At 42.9% G+C, this 19217-nt stretch overlaps 1 protein-coding gene across 2 annotated transcripts in view; it reads left to right on the forward strand.

Moving 5' to 3' along the window:
- Positions 1–19217, forward strand: part of LOC127659606 (N-acetyl-beta-glucosaminyl-glycoprotein 4-beta-N-acetylgalactosaminyltransferase 1-like) — a 134642-nt gene that overhangs the window by 102452 nt on the left and 12973 nt on the right. For both annotated transcript variants that reach the window (XR_007972555.1, XM_052149503.1), the window contains exons 11-12: positions 12139–12282; positions 17292–17401. Coding sequence is in view for 1 of the 2 variants with exons in the window: in XM_052149503.1 (XP_052005463.1) it covers positions 12139–12282; positions 17292–17401 (254 nt within the window). In the remaining variant the exon portion in view is untranslated. The remainder of the gene's footprint in view (positions 1–12138; positions 12283–17291; positions 17402–19217) is intronic.

The raw sequence follows: 19217 nt of genomic DNA on the forward strand, positions 1-19217 counted from the left end.
TTACACACAGCCCTAGATTGCTCAAATGGCTGAGAATGACATCTCAGTGTTGGGCACCCGAAGACTCTGAGTGGGCTAGCACCAACCAATCATCGAGGTAATTCATAACGTGACTGCTCTGAAGCCACAAGTGCATAAAATCATACATGCATTTTGTGAAAGTGCATGGTGCCAGTGCAACTCCGAACAGAAGGACGCAAAACTGATATGCTTTGCCCCCAAAAAGAAAGTCTGAGAAAGCACCTGTGCTTCGGCGCAATCTAAACATGGAAATAAGCATCCTTCAATCTTCTGATATTATTTGCTTCTTCAGAGTGGAATTAAAATGTCTCAAATCCAGAATGGGACACAAGCTGCCGTCTTTTTTCTGGATCAGAAAATAAGGGCTGTAAAAACGGCATTCTCTCTGAGAAGGGGGAATCTCCTCTATTGCCCATTTTTCTAAGAGAGAATGAATTTCCAGGATAAGAAATCGGGCTTCCCGAACAGAAACATCTGTTGGAACAACCCCACTGAACACCGGCAGAGTTTGCCTGAATTAAATTACATTGCCATGCATTATCGTTTGAAGTACCCAGTTAGAAATTCCCTTCAGTTGATGCCAAGCTGTCAGACTTGCAGAATTACTGCATGGCTCTTGCCTGCAGCGTGAACTTTATCCACTAGATGGCACGCTTATCTTACTTTTAGCGACTGCTCTAGAACCAGCGGCATAACAGAGGGAAGACTTCACTCCTCCAATACTGTGGCTGGCTGAAGGGAATTGTTTTTGCCTTTATTGTATTTAAGCATAAAAGATGAGTGCCCTGAAATGTATCTACAGCAGGGATGTTGACAGAATAAACCTTTTCCTTAGTATTTTCAATGGGGAAAAATATATGGACATATATGGGGAATGTTTATTTGAAAAAAATGGTTTGCCACAATGGCCCAGGATTATTTATAGGGGACAACATGTGGTGCTTGTGTTCACTGTGTGTGCTTGATGAACATCGAATTCTGTTATGCATGTCTCAAGATCCTTGATCATTGAGACAGAGGCTGAATTCGGAATGTGTTTTTTTTTTATTGATTGCTCCCCAGCGCAAGCTGTGGGGGGAAACTGAACTACATTCTGGTTGTCGGGTGTTCGAGGCATGAACATCCAATGCTGTCCAAAGAGCAAACAGGAAGGACAAGGACACATTTCTATGGTCTGGTTTTGTTCACCGAATGGGGGCTCACTCTTTCGTTTCACTGCAGGTCCGTCAGGCTCGCTTCTGGCGTCCTGCTGGCCACTTAAAAGGGTCTGGTCCAACATCCAAAGCCTATGCGGACGCGCCCGTGATGGTGGGACTGAACAAGGAACCCAATCCTCCTGAAGGGGGTGCAAAACTCATGTCCTATGCAAAACTATGTGGCTTTCTGGTGGGATGTTCCGAAGATCCCGAACATGAATGCACCAGAGCTGCAGCAGGCTTTTCTTTCCGACTGCAAGGAAGAATCTGCTGAAACGCGGCAAAAGGGGAAAAAGGTAGTGGCCTACGAGATGTGGCTGCGCATTGGCCTGCTAAAAAACAGTCTTCCAAGATCGATTTACAATCCTCATTCCGTCAATCCAGGTGCAATTTTTCCACTGCACTTGTAATAACCTCCAGCAATTTCATATAAGTTACTGAAGGTCTGGAAATCCGACCACTCCTCATCTTCAGCGCCAAAGGAAACCGCTGTTTGGGCCTCAGGGCTAGGATGCAAATGCCCATGTGTAAACACCACGGCAGAACATCTAACTGAATCCGGGGAGAGTGACAGAGAAAACCATAGGTCGGCCTGCTGCTCAGCTCCCATCTCCTCAGCATCCATGCCAGCCTCCCACGAGTCAAATGGCCGCGTGGCGCTAGCATACATGCAACCTGCACAGCACCAATTTTCAGTAGGAGGCAAGCCTTTCAAGGAGCATCCTGACATTTATTAAAACACACTGTGGGCAATCCAAACCCTCCAACGTGGCCTCCACGTGGCAAACCCCAGACAGGTGACGCACATGTCATGGGAATCTTCAACCACATGCACGGAGGTAAGCACTTCACTTTAAATTCCATCCTGTGTTGCCACACAAAAGGGAGAATAATAATGATCCTCACTTCGATTTGAGTCTCTGATACGACACGGGCCAGACGAGATTGTGCACTGAAGAACAGAAAATCTGACTCGATGGCACCAAAGCAAGCGCTTTTATGGAGCCCATGACGTAGCTCCCTAGGGGCGTCGCTTAAGTGCCACCAGCCAATAAATTGGCATGATTGTACAAGGGATTCAAACCACATGACACTCAGGTCGTGTCCCAATGCCAATACGCTGCTTGAGATCCTACGAAAGGGAACTTAAGCAATGCATACTTAATTGTGAAACACTTGAAGGAAACATTAAAGTAATCAATTTAAACATATCTTTGGTATGACATCGAAGGTGGTATTGAGAACCATTACATTTTACTGGTATTGGTACTGACTACTGAAATTTAGTATCGTGACAACACTAGTTGTAATCATTAATCACACAGACAACTCCCTCAAAGAGGACAGCACCACACACACACATACACGCACTCTTTTGTCATGTCCTCTGGGAGATGCAGATGGAGTGAGACCTCCTCTAGGTGGTTTGGTATTTGCTTGGCTGTCTTTCTGTTCTAATGACAATCGTGTATGGCAGGCTGTCAGTTATCATCCACTGGCACCTGTTACCCTTCCATTAATGTTTTATTTATGTGTGTAAAAGTCCTGAGACTTTATTTGTTATATTTTAATTTAGTTTTGCATTGTACTAATAAGTTACAATCAAGGTATTCATAACTTTAACAAAAATAGAATAAAGGGGCCATTTTCTACACTTTTGTCCCATTTGAATCTTAGAATAAATAAGCTATTATACCTGTTATGATTAGCAAACCTCTTAATGTATATTAACAATGCTTGCTTGTGGGTTTGGGGGATTGCTTTTGGGTCCACTATAGTTGGTACTGCCCAATCCTTCAATAACAACCTTTCTGCAAACTAGCTTTAAGGGCTGTTCACACCAAACCTGTTTTTTCAGTTCCGAACCAGCTTTTGTATGGTAACAATGGATTCAAGATGCTGCTATTCATACTGAGTCCAAATCATCCTCCGATTATCTGAAGTTTTTTTTACAGAGAGTGTTCCAATTTTCTTTGGACGAAAACTGACTGACCAATTACATAAGAGATTTTTGTCAGTTGCTGCAGCTGCTCAATCCAGCGTCTTGGTGGCGCTAATCAACTGGCAAGCATTGGCATTGGATGTGCAGCTGATACACACTGGAAAATTATAAACTTAAAAATAAATAATTGCAGTTCATGAACCCTTGGTACTGCAAACATAAACCCATTCTATTTTTGAAAGTCTGCTGTGGTGTTTTGTATCAATGTGCATTATTTAATATGTATATCAAATGCCTGTTTTATTCTCATGGCATTAAAAATTCCAGCAAGGTTCAGCAATTTGTTTGGACAAAGCTCGTAGTAAAATATCCTGTAAAAAGATTTTTCACATCCAATGTTTTAGACAAACAAATTGCAGAACCACACTGCTATTTTTATTGCAAGGATAATATAACAAAGTATTACAGTTATTTAATTAATAAAAGGCAGTGAGACGGATTTTCTTTTATAGTATTTTTTTTAAATACGCACCTATTTTATACTAAACTGTTATTCTTAATGTATATTACTCCACTTGTATTTATAGCACTGTACCTTGTTTTATTTTATCCAGGCATTATAAAAAGAGAAGTTGGGTTTCGGAGTCCGTTTGGAAGATACTCGTAAATACATATGCAAATATAAATAGGACATACAGTATGTTTATGTATCAGCACTCTACTCAGAGAATGGTATAACAACAGCACCGCAACAGCGCTGCCTACAGTACAGGGGTGAAATAGTTTTTCATTTAATGTTTTTACAGACCTGGTATGAATAGATCTTCCATCAGATGTTTGTCTCCTAAAATCATCATGAATGTGGTGTGAATAGGTTCACAAAACAATCTGCGATGAAATGTGCCTCACAATCTGTTAATCCAATATGGTACACATTATGTTCTAATGATGGCATATTTTTCCCCATTTGACTTTGACAAAATAGCTTTACCACAATGGAAACCTGTACCACAATGGAAAATTGCCCAATTGTTTTTCTTAAAAATTATACATTTATAATAAGAAAGAAAGTTTATGCTCCCTACTCCAAAATCTGCATTGTGTGTTTGATTATTCCTTCTTTCGTGACTATTAGCTGTGATTGGCAGAAATGCTGAAGCTGTTAGTTTAACTCTATTTCTCAGCTATAGTGGAGTAGTAATCCGAAACAATTATGGAGTTAGAGACAAGCTTATGATGTCAATGAAATGCGCTCACTGACTGACAACACTATGGCACCGCCACAGTCAACCCTTCTTCTCGTGTTGTGTCTTTACATTTTAAAGTGATGCTTATGCATTGTGTACTGTTGTCATGACAATCAGTGCTGGTGCGTTGAGGGAAATGAATCGGACTATATGAGCTTTATCCAAAAATATTTATTGCAGAGAGTACGCTTGTTACCAATGCAGAGGATGTGGCCACAGATGAAAGCAAAGCAGAAAGAGAGAGCAAGAAGAATTTCTTTGTCACCATTTGTACAGTAAAGGTGTGAATCTGTAACCTAAGAAAGTCCTTGATAAGTATCCAATCATATTAAGACCATAGGTGTTTCTATGATAAAATGCCAGTGAGTATGTATTACTAAGCAGAACTAAAGGGGAAGGGGATTAAGGGTAGAACAAAGGTATTTTAAAGGTTTGGCCCAATATGGCTACAAGGGGAATAAAATATATCAGCTGCTATATGGATCTCATATATCATATCATATCATATCATATAAATATGTTTTTCCAGTGCGCATCTTGTATTCTTTGTGCTGTGCACGGGAAACGTCTTGGGTTACATGTGTAACCCTTGTTCCCTGAAAAAAGCGGAACGAGATGCTGCGCTGCTAAGCGCTACGGGGAACAACTCTAGCTGTGAACCGAGCTGAAATAGTGTGTGTAACACGTCAATGAACATTGATTGGAATTTATAGCCTCGGTTGATGTAATAATTAGATGCACCTGTGGCCAGGCTATAAATGGATACGTCACCAGGTGTCGTCAGATACTTCTTTTTGAAGAGCAGTCCTGGGATGTCCCAGTGCGGCAAAGCAGCGCAGCATCTCGTTCTGCTTTTTTCAGGGAACAAGTGTTACACATGTAACCCGAGACGTTCCCTTTACAAAAAGCTTCACTTTGATACTGCGCTGCTAAGCGCTACGGGGAACGCAATACCCACGCCGCCGCACTTGGGGCTGTCCGGACCCCTACGGTTGTGCAGTGTACTCACAAAAATGCGAGAGGTCTCAGACATGAGCTTGAGATGTCGACTCAAGGGCATAAGAGCCCGGAGTAGCATAAACATCTAAACCATTCAATTTTGATGAATGTGAGTGGAGAGGACCAGCCTGCCGCATCACAAACTTGTTTAGGCATGGGCTGAGATGTCGACTCAAGGGCATAAGAGCCCGGAGTAGCAAAGCATCTAACCCATAAAGTTTGATGAATGTGTGCGAAGATAACCCTATCACAACACAAACTTGTCATAAAAACTGATGAATGTGAGCAGAGAGGACCAGCCTGCCGCATCACAAACTTGTCCAGACATGAGCTTGAGATGTTGACTCAAGGGCATAAGAGCCCGGAGTGCAGAACATCCAAACTAAAAAAGTCCAATGAATGTGTGCGGAGAGGACAACCTGCCGCATCACAAACTTGTTTAGGCATGGGCTGAGATGTCAACTCAAGGACATAAGAGTCCGGAGTAGCAAAGCATCTAGCCCATAAAGTTCGATGAATGTGTGCGAAGAGAACCCTATTGCAACACAAACTTGTCATAAAAACTGATGAATGTGAGTGGAGAGGACAAGCCTGCCGCATCACAAACTTGTCCAGACATGAGCTTGAGATGTTGACTCAAGGGCATAAGAGCCCGGAGTGCAGAACATCCAAACTAAAAAAGTCCAATGAATGTGTGCGGAAAGGACAACCTGCCGCATCACAAACTTGCTGCAGAGGGAGACCTCTAGCCAAGGTTTTAGAGGAGGAGAGCCCTCTAGTAGAGTGCACCCTGAAACCTACTGGCGAAGCTTGACCGTGCGCCTCGTAGGCCCGGGCAATAATGAGGATGCCACTTTGAGGGCACCCCGCCCACCAAGCCGTGGCAAACTGCAGTGGCCACATAGAACCTGGCAGTGGCGAGGCAAGTGCCCGCTGACAGTTCTTTCTACAGAAAATCCAGAACTGAAGCAAACTGGCAGTTAGCTGGTTCTGTAATAAGAACTTTAGTAGAAGGAAACGCAAGCAGGCGCATTTGCATTACTACGTTCATCCGCTCCCAAGGGGGGGGGGGGACTGGGCGACTCGGGGAGAAGTAGAGGAGACATTGCACTATCAACAGAGGCGAAGAGGTCCTCTTCTGCCCTGTAAAATCTACCCAGATCAGTTCCAAGTGGAGGGAGCCCTAGCACTTGAAATGGTCTCGATAATCTCAAGAGAAAACCCTGTGAACCTCATTTAGTACCCTTAGGGGCCAGACATGAAAGGTTTCACAATTCGGGCCAAGGATGAGAAGGTCCTCCCTGTTCGGAATCGCCCAAGGCGAGCCGTCGAGGAGATCCTGTTCGGCCAGCGCAGCGCCATTAATAGGAGGCAAGGCCCTTGCTGGTGAACATCGCCAAGACTCCCGGGAGCAGAGAAACCGGGGAAAGAAATGCATACAGACGCATTCTGGGTCATGTATGTGTCTTAACGTCCAGACCCAAGGGGGCTGGGTGATTTCAGGGAGAAGTAGAGGAGACATTGCGCTATTCATAGAGGCGAAGAGGTCCTCTTCTGCCCTAAGATCTCACCCAAACTTGTTCCAAGTGGAAAAAGCCCGGCATTTAAAAAGGTCTTGATAACCTCAGGAGAGAGCCCTGTGTCCCTCAGTTGGTACCCTTAGGGGCCAAACATGAAAGATTCGACAATTTGGGACAGGGATGAAATATTGCCCTGTGCCTGAGATAGAAGATCCTTCCTCTTCGGAATCGCCCAAGGCGAGCCGTCGAGGGAAGAGATTAGCTCCGAGAACCAAGCCCTGTTCGGCCAGCGCGGTGCTATCAGTAAGAGGCAAAAACCCTTGCTGGCGAACTCTGGGCAACTACTACCTTAGGGTGGAGTTCTTAACTCCCCCATTCGTATTTTCTGTCTGGACCGTAAATGTGCTCTCATATACGGGCATCCAGGGATATAACTGACCTGAGTGACAGGAGCTTGCCCTGGGCCCTAAGGAGAACCCAACGTGTCAGAAATACAGCTGACAAGAACGTGGGTCTCCTTGATGATTTATGTAAGAGGCTACCGCTGTATTGTCCACCCGCACCAAGACATGGCAGCCTCAGCAGGAGGTATTTCAGGGCCAGAAATACAGCCATCAACCCGAGACAGTGACTGTGACAACCGAGCTGACGACCCTCCTATCCCCTTAAGCTGGACGACCACTTAAGGCCACTACCCCGCCCATCAGGGAGGCATCTGTCGTTAGCAGCCTGCGACAACAAGACACACCTAGAGTGGGACCCAAGGCAGAAAACCGGGGTCTGAACCACATAGAAAGGGAACGAAGCCTGAGGCGCATAACCCTATTTAGCCTAGGGGTTTTGGCCCTTGGAAGAAATCCCCTGGCTTTTGGCCACAACAAAAACGGTCTCATGAGCAGAAGGTCCAGAGGGATCACCGTGGACGCGTTCGCCCTGAGACCTGGAAATCGTTAATACTGATAACAGTGCAACCTTGACCTAGCCTGACTTTGCTCAGGGTGATCTGAATGGACTCAATACTAGCGGGAGACAGTTGTGCCCGCATTGTGATTGAACTCCATACGATGCCCTGATAGACAGTGTTCTGAGTGGGAGAGAGGACGCTTTTCTTGGCGTTGAGCCTCAACCCCAGAGAAACAGATGAGCTAAGACGATGTCCCTGTGCTGAACTGCCAGTTCCTGGAACTGCGCTAGGATCAGCCAGTCGTCTACATAATTCAGAATGCAGATGCCCCGGAGTCGCAAGGAGCCAGCGCTACATCATGCATTGTGAATGTGCGGGTAAAAAGGGCTAGGCTGAGTGAAAGAACCTGACCCTGGAAGACTTCGCCCCCAGAAGTGAACCTCGGGAACTTTCCATGTTGTGGCAGAACTTCTAAATGAAGTATAGAAGTGTGTCATAAGATCGATGGTGACCAGCTAAACGAGTTGTAGGGCTTGAGACACGACCGTCTTGACAGGCATATCTTGGACTTGAACACCCACGGGTAGTTCAAGCTTTAAGATCTAAGCCAGACGCCACCCCTCACCCTCCATGGGAAACGGGAAGTATTTAGTGTAATAACCTGACTCTCTCTGGAAGGGGAACACATACCATGGCCCCTTTAACCAGGAGATTGAGTTTTTTTGTTTATACAAAAAAAGAAATCCGGTTTACGGTTGTGAGAACACACCGTTGAAACACGGAAAAGCGGTGAGTGAATTAAATCCTGATGCCCTTATAAGACCCACAGAAAAGAATATATCCGGCAGAAGTTTCCACGCTGCCAGGATCTCTGAGATGGGTATTATATTTGAACACTTCCTGTTGAGGGGTTGTTGGGTGTTTCGCGTCCTGAATAAAATGCAGGAACAGCGAAAACACCCAATTTTGACGGAAGCCTCTGCAACCCGAAACACCAAGAGGTGGCGGGAATGGAGGGGCTTCGAGGGGGTACCGGGAGGGGTGAAGTGAAGCACGCGCCCGTCCCGAGGGAGCTACCCCCTAATCTAGGCGCAAGACCGTCAGGGTTTTCTCTTACTAGAAATGATAGCCCTGAGGTCTTGCTTCGGGGGCTGGCGAGGGAGGCGAGACTGTCCCCAATCCCTGGGAGGAGGAGCACAACTCGCCACGCTTTGCTTTTGAGCCTCCGTTCAGACAGGACTGAGGCGGGTCTGAGGCTTGCTCGTCAAGCGCAGAACCCACACTCAGGTCGTCCGGGAGGTCATTCTGGTACGCCTATAAAACAGCATGGTGTGCAGAGAGCACCAGCCTGACCTGCTGCTTGATAAGCCCTTCTCACTAAAGTGGAGGTTGTCCTACAAGGCTTTGAGGGGAGAGAGGGCTTCTTAAGTGACGATGCCGAGCCCGGCGAGCGATAGCCCGCAAGCGTCTCTTCGACCGGTGGCATCACTGAATACCCCCGTGCCTCTGCACCCACGATGGTCAAATATAATGGCGTCGAGGGTATGTGAACACGGAAGAAAATATATATATATATATATATATATATATATATATATATATATATATATATATATATATATATTATTTATTATTTTATTTTAGGGGTTCCTCCATGAGCGAAAAAGCACTTCATGGAGGTTATCAAAGAAGGGAAGGGACTCATGAGGCATTCCCTTTCTTAGACTGGAAGATAAAATCTATCCCCTAATTTGGAGGGTTTGGTGTCTCTTTTTCACGTGGCCAGTCCAATCTGGCAACCACTTGAGTAACAACATCGAGCAATTCCTCCGTAGATTTTTTTATCGCGGACAGAAAGCTTGGAGGCGGGAAGAGAATCGCGATCCTCCTCATGATCCGAAGAAGCGTCGGAACGCGCTTCGAGATCATGTGAAGGACCAGCTGGGTTTGGGGAGATAGTGAGAGAAAGGGATCAACCCGTCTCTTGCTCCTCAGCCAAATCCATGCAAGAGCCCCACGAACGATCTTTATTTATTTATTTTTTCGTGAGTGCTGACTCCCGGAAGCAAGCGAGGCGAGCACGAAGCACTCTGCCTGTTAAAGCAAATCGCAGTGCTCGCACCCGCCCCGCTGCAACGTGAGAGCAGCGTGCTCTTACCCCCAAACAAACAGAGCAAAAACTGATGTGTGTCCTCTTCAGCTATAGAGCTAGAAGAGGGGATCATGCACCGTTTGCGGCTTTCAGTCATTCTCTCCTTTTTCTTTCTTTTTTAGAAATATATATTTATATATATATATATATATATATATATATATATATATATATATATATATATATATATATATATATTTTCTAAACAGAAGAGAGAAGAAAAAAGAGAACAAAGAGAACAACGTTCACTGCACACTTCCTAACTGATTCTAACTCCTAACAGAGGAAAGAAAGTTTTGACAGGGTTTGTGAAACACACAGAAACAGAATCGCTCTGAAAAAAGAGTTTCTGACGACACCTGGTGACGTATTCGTTTATAGCCTGGCCACAGGTGCATCTAATGATTACATCAACCGAGGCTATAAATTCCAGTCAGTGTTCATTGACGTGTTACACACACTATTTCAGCTCGGTTCACAGCTAGAGCTGTTCCCCGTAGCGCTTAGCAGCGCAGCATCAAAGTGAAGCTTTTTGTAAAGGGAACAGCAATCATGCACAAGACACATTGTTTCCTGTGATTGTGATTCTCATTTAAATACAGTTATGATGCCTATCTATGTGCATGAAAAAAGTCTGGCTAAACTAAACTTTTTACAATATATTTGAGGCTTAAGATGCAGCTTCTTGTACAACCACAACATCCTATGCTTTTTATTATTTCACTGCAATGTCCGTTGGGGATCTCATTCTCAATTAGTAACCTTGAACTTCTATATAATTTTAAAAGTATATTACGAATGCTTTTGGAGACATAATCCAGTCTTGCCAAGCTTGAAATTAATGTGTTTACCAGTGCAAATCACTGCAGTGACCTTTTCTTGTTACTCTTATCAGTGTCTGATGTATATAAGGTTCTGTTTAATAATCAATAAAGCCATAAGATCAATTACTAATGTTTCAAAAGCATCTGCAGGCACTTCATTCAAATCCAAGAGTATTTCAGTCTACTAATGGAATAATTCTGCTCCATTTTCTGGTCTGCTGCTCTCATCAGTGAGGATTTTAACTCAATATACTCAATTCTTTAGTGCTGTGTGCTTTCCTCCAGAGTTATATAGCATTACTACTATCAGAGATAGATTTTGATGCTCCATAACTCATACCCACTAACACATTTATGGTCAATCAATAATACTAATTTAAGTGTGTTTTCATCAGTGGCAAGCAGGGCAACCGTGTCTGAGGCCGTAATGAATAGAACACCCCCCCGCACGCACACACACACACAGACACGCACTCAAATACACCAGCAGTGCCCATATACAGAACTCCATGGGATTGTCTTTTGGCATGGATACTGTGTGTGAGCCAGGTTGGATCTCTTTAATCCACCGGTAAGTATCCATCTGAAAAAGAGCTGAACTTTCCTGAACTGAGGTATTCCAAATGAGGCTGGATTTGGAGATTTGTTGTCCAGCTGTATGGATATTGGTGAAGAACAACATGTTTATAGTGTTTATTAGGCATCTTCACATTGCATGTCAAAGCAGTTCTGTTCTAAAAATGCAATGCCACATGAAAGTTCCTGTAGCTCAAATGGTAGACTGTGGTGCTAGCATTGCCATGGTCATGGGTTAAATTTCCAGGCAACTAATGAAATGATAAAAAGTATATCTTGCATGCACAGTTATTGCACTGTAACTTATATATATATAGAGTGAATAAACGCTGTAAAATTACATGTAAAAGCTGTACTAAAATATGTTGGCTGTGTCCCGCCTCATTATCAGAGGCAGTTCTGCAGCTTTGGTTCTGTGTTAATGAAATGCAGCATCTGAGGAAATTCTTATTTTAATCTGATTTGCCTAAATATTAACTTCAGAGAATGTAATTCAATGTTTCCAGCAATTGTGATTCCTCTGTAAATACAAGTACTGTATGCTCTTTTGTCACATTGGTAAATGCACCTTTCATGACATTAATGAAGCTTCAGATGGAGTTTCTTTGCAGTAATGTAGACTGGCCATGAATTATGCAGCTCTTATAATAATGCCAAACAATACTGTTTGTTGCATGCTTGTCAGTTAGCTGATTTACATTCAGACATTGTGCCTCACTGTCTTTATTCTCTCCCCCTTTCTCTCTGTCACTGACAGATGAATCTAGCTTGAAGATGAACAGTGTAAGGCACATCCCACAGACACAGGCCAGTCACACTCTCGCTCTGCATGTTAAACACAGGACAGGGATACATACTGCAGATATGCTCAAAGCAGACCCACGAGACACCGTCTACAAGGGTGTGTATTCCCCACTGTGTGTATGCTAGTCTGTGATCATTTTTTAAATATTATATTACAGGGTCTCATGTTTTTTTTTTCAATATCTCATTGTTATTGTTCTCAGTACAGAGAACACAACAGTGCCTGCCCACTTTTTCAGTAGTCATGGTTTTAGAAGTATTTTCCCATTCATTTTGTTCCATAGGGATTTCATAAAATCCTTCATAAAAGGATTCTAAAACATAAACCTAACCAACCACTTTTAAGGTAATTCACACCATTTTAAACTTTGATTTGAAGCAAAATTGTACAAAACGTGTACTTCACGTAATTTATGAGGGTATGAACTATAATCCCATGAAGCATAGTGAATGATGTAATCGAATTATAAAACAATGAGAAAATAGAAAACTATTGATTTATAATTGTTGATTTTAAGTATATAAACAATATACCGGTATTTTAATTTTATAGCAAAATATTTCAGAAATATATAAATACATACGTAGTTTTAGAGCAGGGAGACCGAAATGATTGCATCATTCAGAGTGCTTCGTGGAAGTGGGCGGGCACTGCAGGGCTTGTTTTCTGTGACTATGATTGGTGAATTGTTTTCCTTCAGGATCAATGGTAATATAGTTCTTCACCAGTAATTGTGCTATTAAACACGATTTTGTGAAATATTTGAAATAATGCAGGCTGATGGCTTCAACAGAACAATATACTATCAATTAAAAGAATGGGATTTTTTTATCTTGCACATAATTACTTTTAAATCAGTAATTAATTTGATAGAATTGAGACTCTAATAATGCCCCTTGCTTAGAAAAATATGAAATTTCTTTGCCACTAGCATCACCAAATGGATTTTGAAATCTGAACTCTTCCCCTATCTACCATTAGGGTTGCCAACTTTCTACCAGACAAATCTAATTTCTATCAATCTTCACTTTTAATAAACACTTCTTTTTGACAAAAGAATGAAGCTGAAATCGGTAGAGAAAGACAATATTTTTCTGTCAAGCATTTTCTTCCCCATAATTAAATTAAGCCTTTTACATTTTTTAATGCTCAAAGAACCGGCTTCCTGTTAAAAAATGTGGGTCATCAGTTTGGAGACAGTAGGCTATATGACTAATGTGTCAATTTATATTGTATATTTAGTAAAAAAAAAAATAATAATTGTTTATCTTTTTTTAATTTTTTTATTTAAAGTACAAGTCTTAGTAGTAACCATACATTATAATGGATTCTTATGGGAGATAAAATGCTTAACATGAAATGGTTGGAATACAGTGTTGTTGTTTTGGCAGTAAGAAGTGTTTATAAAAAAATAAAGTATTTTACTAAACCTGTACTGCATTGTAACCTACTTTAAAAAAGTGCTAGTTTTTCTTATTTAACTGATTCATGAAAACTGAATCTCTCTACCAGAATGAGCACAAAAATATGCAATGTAATGTAATGTCATGAATTACTGGTGTTTTTGAAATCATAGTGGTGAGAAACAGTTATCATGCACTCAAAGTTATATGTTTGACAAAATTCTGACTGTAAACACGACAGAAGACGTGTGCTGATTTTAATCAATCTTTTCCCCTGCTGCTTCTGACAAATGTAGCATCCATGTAGCGTTTAACCGCCTATATGTCACACAACTCACTTGAAAGGTGTGTTTCAGGTCCATTTTCCTAATTTGTTAAACAGTCTCGGCAGTTTGGGTGTGAGAGACTAACAAATACATTAGCTAACAAAAAAGGGTGTGGTCTCACTGCGGAGACCACACCCTGCCAACAACTTGGGGTAAAAAGTGTGCGTCTTCTCCTCAGTGGAGGAAAAGGCACAATGCGCAAGTGGTACACCCAGCCAGCTGTCCCGGAACTTACTTGTTCTTATCTGACAACACATGGGATGAGACCGGCTCAACCCGGAGATTATAGAATCTTGCAAAGTGTTGGATGTTGCCCAGCCCACTGCTATGCAGATGTTTGCTAAAGAGGCACCATTGGTCAGAGTGCAGGAGGATGCCACACTTTAGTAGAGAGGGCTCATAGCCACTAGGGCGATCCAAATAGATATGCAAAGCACGCATCGGACACATCGGACACCGCATCGGATGCTTGCAGGTTCACTACCTGATCCCTAAACGGGGTCACGGGAACCTTGGGCACATAGCCCGGTCGGGGTCTGAGGATTATGTGAGAGTCACCCAGATCGAACTCCAGGCACATTTCGCTGACAGAGAACACCTGCAGATCCCCTACCCTCTTGATGGAGGTGAGCACTGTCAGAAGGACCTCTTCAAAGAGAGTGCCTTTAGCTTATCTGACTCTAGGGGCTCAAATGGAGCTCCCCGTAGGCCCCGAAGGACCACGGAGAGGTCCCACGAGGGGATGAGGCATGATCTGGGGGGATTAAACCTCCTAGCACCTCTCAGGAACCTGATGATCAAGTTATGCTTCCTTAAATACTTACCGTCTACTGCATCGTAATGTGCCGATATAGCGGCTACATACATCTTTAAGGTGGAGGGGGACAGCCGCCCTTCCAGTCTCTCCTGCAGGAAGGAAAGCACTGATCCACTGCGCATCTCTGGGGGCCTTTGTGTCAGGAAGAACACCACTTAGGGAACAGACGCCACTCTAAGGCATATAGGCACCTCGTAGAGGGAGCCCTGGCCTGAGTGATTGTGTCTACCACTGCAGGTGGTAGGCCATTTAGGTCTTCCGCGGCCCATCCAAGGGCCAGACGTGGACAAGGTCTGGTCGTGGTCACCAGATGGTGCCCCGTCCCCGAGAAAGAAGGTCCTTCCTTCCATTCGCGAGGAGCGTGAGGTCCGAGAACCAGGCCTGGGTGGGCCAGTAGGGTGCTACTAGGACAACCTTCTCCTTGTCCTCCCTGAACTTGCACAACATCTGTGCAAGAAGGCTCACTGGGGGGAACGCATACTTGCATAGCCCCAGGGTCCTGCTGTGTGCCAGCACATCTGTGCCGATGGGAGCCTCTGTCAGGGAATACCAGAGTGGGAAGTGGGAGGATTCCCGGGAAGCAAACAGGTCAACCTGAGTGTGACCTGCCAAGACAGCACGTCCGCTGTACTGTTGTGAGTGGCTTGCAATGACTTGAGCCGTTGCTGACTCCAGAGGAGGAGTAATAAATTAATTAACATCACATTATTAACTTTAATTTACCTTTGAGCAAATGTAGGTGTCCTTGCTTATGTTTTACATGTTCATTTGGGAAAGAGGGGTGACACAGTTTAATCCATAGCATGCTCTTCTCATGATTTATTTAAAGTTTAAAAAAAATAAGTTAAAACACTTCATGCATCCTCTCTAGGTACCTCGTGTCACTATTACAAGTAACAGAGCAACAGCGTGTATTCAATTGTTTGAATAATTTCTGTCAAATTCAGCATAAGACTACTGAAATACACATTACTCCCATTGACTCTTGTTGAAAAAAAGCAAGCGCTTGTCAGAGAAAAGGCAGACTGCAACAGCTGCTAAGATAGAATTGGTCAGAAACACTTGGTCAATTGAAATACACTGCATGCACCTGCATATACTTGTCTCTTATGCCAAGTGGTACACTTCATACTATCCATAGAAGTATTTTGCTGAATATTAACCGTATTGTGTGCACTGTATAGCGGAGCACAGTTAAACAGCCATCTATCTGTCTGTATGTGCTATGGTGCATGCTCATTTTTAATTGCTTGTGTGGAAGCTTTGCAATGCATTGTTAGGCCCAGATGGTGGTGTGGACATAGGATGTCAGCTTGTTAGGAGCAGCACCATTGAACATGTTATAACCAGAATTCAATGTAATGGTGTAACAAGGTTAACATGGGAAAGGAGGAGGTGGGAACTGGCTGAACAGTCAAAGTTTTATTTTAATAGGAACTTAAACAAAAAGACACAAAAATATAAACGCAAACATGGCAGCTGCATGTAGCTCTCTGTCTCCCGAACTGTCGCATTCCACTGCACTTATCCCTCTCCTTGGCTGATTAGCCCGATTGGGGGCCGGGCATGCGTAATCATGGCACTGCCCCGCCCTCCTCCTCGTCACAATCCTCCCTCCTTTGTGTCAGGCCGGGGAACCCCCGGGGGGGAGGGGGGATGTTGCCCTTCTGGCCCCTTTGTCGGCAGGCTTTTCCCCTCCTCTCTAGAGCTGGGGAGGTGGACGAGGGGAGGAAAAAAAAAAAGAGAAGAGGGAAAGGGCAAGGCAGAGCGAAAGTGTGAGAGAGAGAGAGAGAGAGAGAGGAGAGAGAAAAAAACTTGCTCGCTAGTTCCCAGACACGCCATCGCCTAGTCCTCGACCACTCCTCCACACTCTGGCAGACAACAGCCGCTCCTCCCGGGCAGACCAGAACAAGTCCTCCGACCTCTGATGGAATGCCCTTCCACGTTTTGTGAGCCGGTAGGGAGCCCCTCTGCCCCTGGCAGCAGCTCCACCACTCCAGGCGGCCGGCAGTGACTTCTCCTTTGGGCAGAGGGCAGTTGCGAGGACTCCACGACAGCTTATCCCTCCTCCTTCCTGAGCTTCAGCACCAATGGAACAAGGTTAACATGGGAAAGGAGGAGGCGGGAACTGACTGAACAGTCAAAGTAATATTTTAATAGGAACTTAAAAAAAGACAAAAAAACCTAAATGCACACATGACAGCTGCATGTTGCTCTCTCTTCCTGAACTGCAACATTCCGCTGCACTTATCCCTCTCCTCGGCTGATTAACCCGATTGGGGGCCGGGCGTGCATAGTCATGGCCTGGCCCGCCCTCTTCCTCATCATAAATTGGTTTAATGCTGTAGCTAATAAGGTTGAATGCAACCTTTGGAAATGAGCAAACCTATTCATGCAACAGTTTTGTTCCCTGAAAGTATGGTATTGTGTTTAAAATGTATTTGTAGGTTAGATAAAGGAAAGGGGTTCTGAACAGTTGTTAGCTAATGTATTTGTCTGTCTCATAAAAAATTTAAATTGACGGAATCCTCACAAACTATGACATATTTATTCTCCTAGTTCCCATGATAGACCAGTCCAGGCTGGAGAATGTTCTACCATCTTGTGTTTACTCTCCTACATACGTGGTAAAGGACTTCCCTATTGCACGTTATCAAGGCCTGCAGTTTGTAAGTAACAGTCTCACCATGCACTCTCCACAGCAAAATTGTATTATCGTTCTTTTATTAGCAATATAAAGTAGTTAACCCAGATTGTTTAAAACAGATTTTTAGCTGGTAGGTCATGAAAAATTATAATGATTTTGTAACAAACACTAGATTTTAAATATAGCTGCAAGCAGTGATGATGGGCCCAAGCACATCTGGTCCATTTCCACCCAGTGGATTTTGGAAAACAATGTAATGTGGACATGCATTTGGCATTTGACATTATTCTAAAAACATTTGAAGCAATTTTGGTAAATATAAGATGACTATTTCATTGTCTGTTGTATGAGCCACACTTCCTGCAGCCAGGTGGTGGCACTATGACTGTGACCCAAAATAGTAAAATCTGTGTTATTAGCCACCTAGAATAAACATGCATCTCAATTTTGATCTAAATCATTCATAGCACACAGAAGGTATGAGACACTTCCTATTTCCCATTTTTCGCCATTAATTTAACACCTTTCGATTAATCAAAATCTGTTCACAATTAAACATCTTCAATGTCTTGGCATAATGGTGTCTATCTATGGTGACAGTATCATGAATCACCAAGGAGAAGTATTTAAAAGTTCAATGACTGCAATATTCCAAAACTCCAAAATGGCCAACTTCCTGCTGGGTGAACTAAATAACTATAATTATGAAAGTTGTCCGACTTGATGAGAACTATATATGTACCTCTTTTGGTGACTGTAGGTGAAAATGGGGGTGCTACAGAGGCCATTTTACACACCTATTTTAATGGGGGAACTACAGAGTCCCACCTACATGTCCATGCATGAACATTTGCCCAGAACTAATGGCCAATGAATCTGATGTGTGGGCAAAATTTCATGAAATTCATGAACTGCCTCAAAAACACCCAAATATAGGAAGAAAGGAATAATAACAAATAAGTTGCCACAGCAACAGGTTTTGAGATATCAGATATCCCTTTACAAATTTACATCAGCAGTATCTTGACATTATTCTAAAGAATTTTGAAACAGTTAATCTAAACTAGGGCTGTCGATTTACCACATTAATTCAGTGCGATTCATTTTATTAAAAATAATGCGTTAAAACAATTTACGCAATTAATCGCAATGCCCCCAGATTGTAATAAGTAAGATTCCTGAGAAATGCAAGCTTGTAGTACCATCTGTTTACTTCCGAGGGCAGTAAGTGAAATTTCATCTGTGTGGCAACGCGCAGTTTATACAGTGAACAAAACAACCATCCAGCAGACAGAACAAAACAGACATTCTTTACATTCTTGCATTCAAAACATTTGATGGAGTGCAAATTCGAACTAAGGGATCTCAAGATGTGTTCTAAGTATTAAACTATATTTAACTTGACACATTGACCTAAAAAAATTTTGTTTATGACGCAACGCACCCGAGACGCTACACAAGCATGTCTGATGCTTGTTGAAATTGACGGGTCCGTAGACAAGCCCTCATAACAAATCTCGAACTGATTGACAAATTCACTTTCTAAATGGATTGCTTTGAACTGTATGCCAATGATTGGCTTATGTTCAATAATATGGTTGTAAACAATACATTGTATTCTAAAGCCGTTTTTGTATTGTCTTATCAATGATTAACTCTTCTGCCACAAGAATGTAATGCATTTTAATTAACTGTATATATATATATATATATATATATATATATATATATATATAATTTTTGAATATTTACAGATAACTATGTATAATTATTTCATCATTATATATTGAATTATTGTTATATGATGGGCTTTCCCAGCAAATATTTTTATATGCGTT

This window comes from Xyrauchen texanus, chromosome 2, assembly GCF_025860055.1.
Source record: "Xyrauchen texanus isolate HMW12.3.18 chromosome 2, RBS_HiC_50CHRs, whole genome shotgun sequence".
Classification (NCBI taxonomy): Eukaryota; Metazoa; Chordata; class Actinopteri; order Cypriniformes; family Catostomidae; genus Xyrauchen; species Xyrauchen texanus.